This window comes from Oncorhynchus mykiss, chromosome 22, assembly GCF_057628025.1.
Source record: "Oncorhynchus mykiss isolate SJ-2025 chromosome 22, ASM5762802v1, whole genome shotgun sequence".
Lineage (NCBI taxonomy): Eukaryota > Metazoa > Chordata > Actinopteri > Salmoniformes > Salmonidae > Oncorhynchus > Oncorhynchus mykiss.
This window is the reverse complement of record NC_143043.1, coordinates 31040250-31051259: the sequence shown is the minus strand read 5'-3', so window position 1 is coordinate 31051259 and position 11010 is coordinate 31040250. Positions and strand designations below refer to the sequence as shown.

The window sequence follows — 11010 nt, the reverse complement described above, 5'->3', positions numbered from 1 at the left end:
CTTTTGATATTTTTGTATATTTAAACAATTACATTTACTTTTGACACTTAATTATATTTAAAACCAAATACTTTTGAACTTTTACTCAAGTAGGATTTTACTGGGTGACTTTCACTTTTACTTGAGTCATTTTCTATTAAATAATGCTTCCCCACCTCCTAATTCCCAATTTACCCCAAGTCTCAAACTAAATTACATAATGTAATGTAATTCGCCTACCTCCTCATGCCTTTTGCACACAATGTATACAGACTCTTTTTTATTTTTCTACTGTGTTATTGACTTGTTTATTGTTTACTCCATGTGTAACTGTGTTGTTGTCTGTTCACACTGCTATGCTTTATCTTGGCCAGGTCGCAGTTGTAAATAAGAACTTGTTCTCAACTAGCCTACCTGGTTAAATAAAGTTGAAATAAATAAATAAATACAAATAAAATAAATAAAAATGCGCTTCATGCACTTACAACGCCTTTGAATGTCAGCATATATGTTGTTATTCTACTATAATGTCAGCTGAAATCTATTTTGAATGTCAATTTGTTTACCCCTTGAAATGACCCAGACTCAAGAGAGTCTGTGTACTCTCTGCCGCCATTTGGATTACTCTGGTATTACAGCACCCGGGAACAATCTCTGATGTTGCAGGTTCTCATACCCACATCCGTTCCCTCTCCTCCTATCACTGTTGACTTCTCTACCGGAAGTTATGGACGAACTCTACGCGGGAAACCCATGTTGTTTTGTCTGTGCAGTCTGCTTGTCGACTGGACTCAGCAGATAAGTGAAACAGCCGAAAAACAGGTAGATAAAGATAAATGTTTATTTATGCAAATGTTATGGATGCATATCTGAGTAATTCAATATTTAATATAACATTAACACTGTTCATTAGGTCGTCGCAAGTGGTTTACTTCATCACACAGCTAGCTATCTGAACTAGCTAACGTCAGCTAGCTAGCGATTGAGCTAATTTAGCTCTGGCTAAGCTAACGAACAGGTTGGCTTTACTAAGCAAAATTACTAGTAGGTACTGAGCTACAATTAATATATGAGAGTAGAGCACTTGAAAGTTGCTAATGTCCCAACTTTCTTCACTGCCTTCTCATTTACAAGTGACTGTTGGTGTCAACAACACAACAATTGTTGTTTGTTCAGTTGCTAGTTATAGCTAGTATCTCTAGCTGACATTCTCCTTTAATCTTTCTTCCTTTCCCTGTATTTAGTAGCAGGATGAAGGTGATAACATGTGAGATTGCGTGGCACAACAAAGAGCCTGTCTACAGTCTGGACTTCCAGCACAACTCAGAGGGCCGCATACACAGGCTGGCCACAGCAGGAGTGGACACCACTGTCAGGGTGAGTACTAGCTAGCTGTTTAAAACAACCACGTTGTTCAAATCAAAGTTTAGTGGTCGTGTACACATATTTTCAAATGTTATGGCAGGTGCAGCGAAATGTCTCTCTTACTTTCTCACACACACATTTATGTAGTTACACACAAACTGAACACTTGTATGCATTAGCAGAGGGCCTTTTTCTCTCACTCACACTACTTGGTAAGGGAACAATGTAGTTATGCCTTCAGAGACAATGACCTAACGTGTGTAGTGGCTCTGTGTGATGCTGTAACGTGTGGTGTCACTTGCTGTGGTCAGCTGTGGCGTGTGGAGATGGGGCCTGATGGGAAGGCAGTGGTGGACTTCCTGTCAAACCTGGCGCGGCACACCAAGGCCGTCAACGTGGTGCGCTTCTGCCCCAACAGCGAGCTGCTCGCCTCTGGAGGAGATGGTGGGTCACTATGTAGCAAACTTATATAGCAAATCAAATGGAACAAGGGTGATCAGCTTCTCCAATGCCGAAGGTGCATAAAGATGTTGGAATTAAAAAATGACATTGTGGTTTTACCACTATCAATGGCGTTTTAAAACTATGGTGTGACATGGTTCAATTTTCAAAACTTGAAGCTAAAAATGGGATCATGTTTACTGTGATTATGATATTAAAAAAAGTAACAGAGAGCAATGTACAATACGGAAAACTTGGCCTACAAGTCATTTGTGGTAAGTGCATGGAGGCCGCCATCTTTTTGCACCTCTGGTATTGTAATCAGTGGATGCCAACACAACAATAATACTATTTATTTATTTTTGTATTTTACCAATCTCGTTGAGATGAACTATCTCTTTTACAAGTGAGACCTGGCCTAAATACCAGCACACAAACACGAATCATTACAGTTTAAAAAACATGAATGTACACATTGAACAGTAAGATGGTTTGAGAGTGTGGTGAAACTAGGGGTTAACATTGACACCCCCCACCCCCCATGTGACTGCTCGATAATGTAGTTAGACTAGTGAAAATGGGAACTGTCTCAGTATGGCTTTATAAATAAAAATGTACAAAGGATTTAATCCCCTGAAGAGTTAAGGCCAGCCCACTCGCACATAGAGGGTACAGTGATGTGACAGCTTTGGAGTTGGTAACAAACTTCAGCACTCCATGGTACAGTGTTCATCATACATAATGACCTCACAGGGGCGTACATGTACAAGATATCACCATAATCAAGTACAAGCATAAAAGTAGTGCAAACAAGCCTCTTTTATCTCTTCAAATAAAAACATGACTTATTACAGACAAAACAAATCCAACTTGTGCCTGAGCTTTTTCAAAAGACCTTCGATGTGGGATCTTTCAAAAAACCCAAGTACTTGTAAATTGCTATGATAAGAGATACTCACATTACATGTGAGTGTAATGACTGTGTAACAGATGCAGCCATCCTGCTGTGGAAGCTAAACGACAGTAAGGAGCCTGAACAGGCCCAATCGTTCCAGGAGGAGGAGGACAGTCAGCTCAACAAGGAGAGCTGGAGCGTGGTCAAGACCCTGAGGTGAGACCCTCTAATAGATGCCCTTATCTACAATGCATGGTCCCCTCCCTGTAATATTTTGATATGTCTTACTTCATAACCACATCTGTGATTGTTGTTTAAATTGTTTGGTAGGGGACACATAGAGGATGTGTATGATATCAGCTGGACCCGGGATGGGAACTTCATGGTCTCTGGTTCTGTGGACAACACTGCCATTATGTGGGATGTCACAAAGGGTAAGATGTGTGTACACAAAGTGTGTCTAAATGTGTCTGTTGAGTTGTACCTCTGTGTTGTCTATTATGTTTACTCTCGGTGAATGCATGCTGTTCATTAGTTATAACACAGGTAGTAACTGTGTTGTATTTCTCAGGTCAGAAGCTGTGCATCTTTAACGACCATAAGAGCTATGTGCAGGGAGTGACCTGGGACCCGCTGGGCCAGTATGTGGCCACACTCAGCTGTGACCGGTAGGAACACAACACACACAGCCACTGGTTCTGCGTGAGAAGCCATTTTGTCTCTCCCTTAATCAGTGATTAGTGGAACTAACATATAAACAATGAACCAGCATCATCTCCCTCTCTCTCGCTCAGGGTGATGCGTGTGTACAGTACTCAGAGCAGGAGGAAGGCCTACAGTGTCAGTAAGATGAGCTCTGGATCAGCTGTCGAGGGAGAGGTGAGTATGAGCTGAGTGGACAATCTCCCATACACACACATTTACAATCATACACACACATTTACACTCACACGAAACAATCATACACACACTGAACACTCAATGATGTAATGGTGTTTATTTGTTTCTGTACAGGTGAAACAGTACCGAATGTTCCATGACGACAGCATGAAGTCTTTCTTCAGGCGACTCACCTTCACACCGGACGGATCCTTTCTGCTTGCCCCAGGTACACACACGAAAACAATTACTCTGTGCATTCGTCTGGCGACTTGAAACAGGAAGAAATTGTGTCCTGTGCTGCTGTCTTATCCTATGATGTGGAGGTCATAGGTGACATCCTGTTTAGCCCATCTCCGTTCTCTCTGTCTCCCTCTCTCTCTGTCCTTCCTCTCTCTCTGTCCTTCCTCTGCGTTCTCTCTCTATATGTAGCGGGGTGTGTGGAGGCAGGGGAGAACGTCACCAACACTACATACGTCTTCTCCAGGAAGAGCCTCAAGAGGTCATTGCTGCCAACCAATAACCCTTTGGTGACAATGAAGATTTAGTGAAATGAACTGAGACTATCACAGCCTGCAGTTTGCTTCTGTATCAGTGTATGGGTATAACCTGTATCTGCCTTTCTGTATCTTAGGCCCATAGCTCACCTGCCCTGCCCTGCTAAAGCCACCCTGGCTGTACGCTGTTGCCCTGTCTACTTCGAGCTGAGGACCAAGAAGGGAGATGGTAAGGGCACACACAATAGCAAAACATGATAACTAACTCCCTTCCTCTCCTCTCTATGCCTTCCTCTCTCCTCACCACTCCACTCTCCCTTCCTTCCCTACAGATGGCAGTGCCCAGCCCCTGCCCAACATGTTTGGCTTGCCATACAGACTGGTGTTTGCTGTGGCATCAGAGGACTCCATCTTCATCTATGACACTCAGCAAACCCTACCCTTCGGCTACGTGTCCAACATCCACTACCACACACTCAGCGACCTCACCTGGTACACACACGCTCTTCAGATGTCTTGTATTGCTCTGTTTTTGATTAGCTTGAGGTAGAAGATGCCCTTGATCTACGATCTGGTGACCCTATCCCCCAATCCCAAACTGCACTGAAAATATCTGACCCTGTATCAGTCTTTGGGGGTAACTTCTAACTACTCCTTGTGATAATAAGTTGTTGTAGTATTATTCCAGTCTGTTCCATCCAGTCTATTTAGTGATGGTGTACTGTTGTAGGTCTCGGGACGGTTCTTTCCTGGCGGTGTCTTCTACAGACGGCTACTGCTCCTTCCTTTCCTTCTCTCCTGGTGAGCTGGGCACCCCCCTGAAGGAGCCCCCAGTCCTGGAGGTCGTCACCCCTGGCAATGGCCCAGAGAAGAAGGGCAAGAAGGCTGCCATGACTCGCAGGGTGTCCCCCGTCCCTAAAACCACAGAGAGCACCGCCACTGTCCACGCCATTCCTAAAGAGACCCCCAGCACCTCCCATGCCACCCCCCTGGTCCCTGGGGGTGAGGAGAATAACAACCCTGGCAAGGCCAAGCTACAGCCCCGTAGGATCACCCTCAACACCCTGGAGGGATGGGGCAAGCCCAGCACCCCCAAAGCCACTGCTGCTAATTCCCCCAAGATCCCTACCACAGCCAACATCAGCGCCCCCTCCACCCCCCAGCAGCCTCACCTCATCGCCTCTACCCCCAACACCCGCCTCACCCCCTCTACAGCCCAGCCCTGCCTCACCCCAACGGCCCACAGAAACACTCTTGGTCCCAGCACCCCTAAAGCTAGCACCACCCCTAAAGAACCTGTCCCCAGGTAAGAGCACAGACACAAGATGTCATGGATTTTTTATCTACAGACCATTGTGTGTCTGGATTTTTGTATGCCTGTGCTTGTCTAATCAATTTAATGCTTGCCTGTGAGTCAGAGTTTGTGCATGGGTGCGTATATTAGTGAGAATGTGTTTCTGCATGTGTGAGTAGCGTTTGCACGCTAATGCACCTTGATCCTCGTTGAATCACTCATCATGTTGGTCACCACTACAATCAAAGGTTAGATGAAACCATTCTCCCTGTAATGGCTACCCCTGGTCCATAAGCTCATTACTATCCTGTTCTTAACCATGATGCTATTGCCTAGATGCTACAACAAGTTAGCCTGAATGTAAAGGCAGCACCTGGGCATTTAGGCTACACTCTCCAATACAAAAATATAGTATGTAAATGTAGTTAAAAATCCCTGAACTCCCATTCAAATGGCTGATGGTGAGTGGAGCCAGACTGACTGCCTGGTACCTACACACAGCTACTACGTCACTGCCACATGATCACTGGATGGAAGGGAACAGTTAGACAGGGATAGGCTGATGGCAGCATGCCTTGTCTAGGGAAGGACATTGAACCATTTCCCCCCCTACTGTTTCCATTTATTGGAAATGTGCAGTATCTAAGAATCTCTATGCAGGTTCTGAATCAACATTGTGGATGATAAGTCATTTGTTGACATTGAGTGTGAGACAAAATAATGACAGAGCTTGCGCCGTGTATTGGTCGTTAGCTACTGTCTGTCAGAACAAAACCCTGTCTGGTGTTCAGGGTTCTTTGGACCCCACCCACTGTTAATCAAGTACCGATTATCCTGAGAGGCTGCCGGCAGACAAGATGGGCAGTGGGTGGGTGTGTGTGTGTGTGTCCGGTCATTATCAGTCTGTGAGGAGATTGAATGAGGAGAGAAAGAGCATAGGTGGGAAGAAGTGCAGTTAGATTGTTATTATTTGCAGGTTTAGTTTTTCCCTATGAATCCTAAATTAGGTGCAAGTTTTTCTTATGTAGGCCTACATAAAAGCCATATTTTGGAACTTATTCCTAAGCCACCTACTCAAGAGCTGGGTAGATTCCCTCTCTAAGTCACTGTTCTCTCGCTACCTTCTGTTTTTAGACGGATATCTCTGACTCCCGTCGTCTCTAGATCTTCAGCTGCCTTCACCACACCCTCCTCCACGGAGAAAGCCAAACGTGGTCAGCATATCATGCAACAACCAACACAAGGATTTGCCAAGCACTTTACAACAAGGCCAGGGATTGGCTATGGACAGTGTTATAGTTACCTGTCTCTGTAATGGGGTCTGCCTCTGAGCGCCCAACCAATGAAACAAAATTAACATCTGAGTATACTAAATGATGTAAAATCCTATTCCTAAGAAAGTTTTATTCGGTCCAGTGTTCTGCCAATGATTGATGCATGTATTTTGGTTCATCTTTGCCCCCCAGAACAACCCTCTCCCCCCACCGAACCAGTGTGCCAGCCCCCAGAATCCAAGCGGCCCAAGACCAGCACCCTGGCACGCAAGACAGGGGTGGCTCCAGCCTCAAGGGCCACACCCAACCCCTAAGGACCCCTCATTGCCAAGAACCCTCTGCAGGACAGAGTGGTGTCAACATGCAACTCGCATATTATCATCCTACACACACACACACACTCACAAGTGTCTAGCCTATAGAACTGCTTAGAGACTGGTGTGACCTAATTTACACACACACACTCACAAAAGTTCACGGAGCAAAGACTGGTGTTTCCTCCTAATGCAATTTTCTGTATATTTTTGTAATTTCACATCCTGAATTGTTCTGTAGATCATTTTATTGGATAAGCAGGTAGTTATTTAAGTCATAATGCCCGAGAAGCAGTGTTAGCCGTGCCAATATATCCTCCAAACACAGTCTTTGAGGGCATTATCAATTTTATACAGTGGGTTACCAACATATTCAAATAAGGTTATTTTCATGAATTTATTCATGCTATTTCATCCTTCCTCAAGATATAGTCCCGACACAAATCTAGGGTTCTACCCAAGCCGGCTGGTCATTCGTTCAGTCTTTTTGTTCTGTATCTATGCCATACTGGCTGGCAACGTCCTTATCCCTTGCTTGCTAACTACCAACTACGGCTACCATAGTCACGTCAAACAGTGCAGACAGAATAACAGTAGCTGCATTTGTTTAAGCTGCTTTCTAGTGACATTTATTTTGAAACATCCATAACAATGAGCTTATGAGACAATGTGCTCTCATCAGGGCACTGTTGTTCAGAGGAGCTAGCTAAAAACACAGCTACAATAACTTCAAAGGGAAGCTGGAAAGACTGCAAACTAGCTTTGTTTCATTTGACCTTTTTTCAATTGACATTTCTTTGTTTGTATTCATAAAAATTATGCCAGTTGATTCATGATTTCGACTGGCTGAGAAACGCTTGCCTGTCTTTCTCGTCCCGATCCCTAGAAGTTCATTACTATGGGACAGCTGGAGATTGAATTTGACTATTGAAGCAAATGTCAGAGAGACAGACAGCAAGGTTCATACAAATCTCCATTGTTGAAAAGTAAATGTTAGTCTAAAAGAAATGTGAGAATGTCTAGATGCTTTTTAAAGTTTATAACTTCCCTGCCTAGGCTGATGAGACAGTGGATTACGCATTCAGATGGAGCAGAGTAAATGGGCATTTTAACATCATAGGTTTAGCCAGTGGTAACTTGTGGAAAGACACGGGCTGGAATGCGCTTTTAACCGATCAGCTTTCTGGATTAGACCCACCCGTTGTATAATTTAAATTAAAAACTGTGGTTCCAGCCCTGAATGCTGATTGGATGACAGCCATGGTATATCAGACCGTATACCACGGGTATGAAAAAACATTTATTTTTACTGCTCTATGCTGGTAACCAGTTTATAATAGCAATAAGGCAGTTCTGGGGTTTGTGGTGTATGGCCAATATACCACGGCGATGCGTAGTGCCTAAGAACAGCCCTCAGCTGTAGTATATTGGCCATATGCCACACCCCCTCATGCGATAATTCTTAAATAAAAATGTACCTGGCTAAAAATAAAGGATAAGAAACAGAAAGTTACATATAAGATAAAACCACCCCAGGCCAAATTATGCTTAGCTCATGTATGAAATTGTACAATGGTCATTGACTTTAGTCTGAATGGTTGTCTGTAGTGGTATATTGGGGTTGTTTCTCCTTTTTATATGAATGTTTGTGTATTGTACTTTTGGGATTTTGGTAACACTTCAATGCAGTAATGCTTGTCTAAAAAAATACATGTATTTGTTATGTCTCTCTAAACATTCCCATGAATGTTCCCAGGACCCAAGTGGTAAATCTAAAAACTTCCAGGCAGAGATTACGGCAAGAATGGTGGATCAATTATGACAGTTCACTCAGGCCATTTACCATTGAAAGAAATGATCAGTTCCTGTCTACTTAAGGGGGTGTCTCTCCCATAGACACCAATGTGATAGCAGCTGGGTCTGGTCTAATTAGTTCATTGACTTCCATTGAAACAGAAAAAATGAGGGAGTGGGATGTCTCGCTTCCTCTTCCATCTCTCATGACTGAGAGTGGCCTCAACTAGTGCAACCTGAAAAAACGTTCCCCCGGCCCAAACCAAGGGGGATGATAGACATTCGTCAATGGCCTATGCTCCTTATAGAAGCCAAGTAAATATGTCAAGTAAGACAATTTATAAACATCTTTAAAAATGGTAGTTGCATCAGGTTTTCAACTAAATGTATCCATCTAACAAAGTACTGGGGATACCTGACACCTGGCAGACATTTATGTTAAACAATTGGACTTGTGAAAACAAGTATCCCATTGGCCTATCCAGAACAGTGTATGAAGGAAGGAAAATGAGAGGAAGCCCGATATACCTTTGAAACCCACCCATTGTCTGACACTGAGGTGAGATTATAATGCCTGAGAGAGGAGGAGGGGTCGATGTGTCCTTGTGAAAGTCACACTGCTTGTTTATGTGTCAATAGTAATAGTTTAACTATTCACAAACCCTCACGGACAATTGTATGAGAAGCAGACATCTTCTGTAGACATTGGTTTCATTTCACACATAGGAAGTTCACAGAATCAATTAAACAACCTCGTCTTTCAATTTGCTTGTTTTTCTGTAACTGGGTGGTTACTTGGTCTTGGACGTTTCTTGGTAGAGGTTGCCCTTTGACACATACCCAGGATCATCTAAAACCCACTTTTGTTTTCAGGCAGAAAGCTCTGACCCCTGTCGTAGCCTGATCTTCTACTGCCACTCAAATCTTCACCACACCCTCCTCCACTGAGAAAGCCAACATGGTCAGTATATCCTGCAACAACCATATGTGTGAGGGAACAATTTACGAATCTGATAAGCAATAATATGGCAGCAAGGTAGTAAGGCGCCTCCTCTTGCCCAATTGCAGCTCCATAACACCTTAAAGGTGAGCATTTAGAGCCTTAAATCAAAACAAATTGTACTTGTTGCATGCGCCGAATACAACAGGTGTAGTAGACCTTACAGTGAAATGCTTACTTACAAGCCCTTAACCAATAATGCAGTTAAGAAAATACAAAAAGAGAGAGTTATTTAAGTGGTAATGCATAGATAATAAGTATCAGCAGCTGGGGGGGGGGGGGGGGGGGGGGGGTGCAATGCAAATAGCCTGGGTAGCCATTTGATTTGATTAGCTGTACAGGAGTCTTATGGCTTTGGGGTAGAAGCTGTTAAGAAGCCTCTTGGAGCTAGACCTGGCGCTCCGGTACCGCTTGCCATGCGGTAGCAGGTAGAACAGTCTATGACTAGGGTGGCTGGAGACTTTGACACCGCCTGGTATAGAGGTCCTGGATGGCAGGAAGCTTGGCCCCGGGGATGAACTGGGCCGTACCCACTACCCTCTGTAGTGTACTCCTCAATACCATCGGAAGAATCCTGGGAACATGTTCCAATCTGTGCGAGCAAAACAGTCCTGTAGTTTAGCATCTGCTTCATCTCACCACTGGAACTGATCACTAGTCTTTCCAACCACAGGTGAACGTACACAAGTGTAATTTAGGGCAGAATCTGTCATTAGAGTAGTGGTGTATATTTTGCCTCAATCACTTTTTTTGCTTGCTGCGTGTCATGCTTTGGAAGAAGAAGAGGATGATGATGATAATAATGATGATGATTAGGTTAAGGACAACAGAGTCTGTTATATAGTCAGGTGCATAGCACTTGGTGTGTGTATTTGCTTATGTATGGTCCACTCTGGTCTTACGTCACACAGTCAGTATGGAAAATGCCTTATCATGGCTATGTACAACTGGAAGCATATAAATGTGACGGTAAAGCCCATAATCCGTATAATAAAGGTTCTAAATTCGGTGATATTAAATGAAATACTGCCTTCCAGTTTTGGGGCACATACAGTATCTAAACTACTGCATATAATGCATTCACATTAATACACTTTGTGGGTGAAGTGCATTTATAAAACATGTTATTTATAGCCCATAGCAGATGAATACCTGAACATTTTGGTATCTGATCACATTTATTGGTCTGAATGCATGAGGAGAATTATCTAACAATATGTGAATCCCCTAGAGAGGTATTGGGTGATATATGAGAAGTAGCGGAATTGATACTTGTAA

General features: G+C 43.5%; 1 protein-coding gene across 2 annotated transcripts; it reads left to right on the top strand.

Moving 5' to 3' along the window:
• Window positions 1–645: 645 nt before the first annotated feature.
• On the top strand, window positions 646–8673 carry LOC110501631 (chromatin assembly factor 1 subunit B). 2 transcript variants are annotated; one of them, XM_021579329.3, is made up of 14 exons: window positions 646–801; window positions 1224–1356; window positions 1656–1788; window positions 2776–2896; window positions 3011–3114; window positions 3252–3348; window positions 3475–3559; window positions 3695–3788; window positions 3992–4061; window positions 4194–4285; window positions 4389–4548; window positions 4787–5362; window positions 6485–6564; window positions 6817–8673. In XM_021579329.3, exons 2-14 carry the CDS (start codon window positions 1231–1233, stop codon window positions 6936–6938), a joined length of 1860 nt encoding a protein of 619 aa, XP_021435004.1. In that variant the 5' UTR covers window positions 646–801; window positions 1224–1230; the 3' UTR covers window positions 6939–8673. The 2 variants fall into 2 exon arrangements, with proteins under 2 accessions (XP_021435004.1, XP_036814886.1); XM_036958991.2 differs by having other exon boundaries at window positions 682–801; window positions 1227–1356.
• The last annotated feature ends 2337 nt before the right edge of the window (window positions 8674–11010 follow it).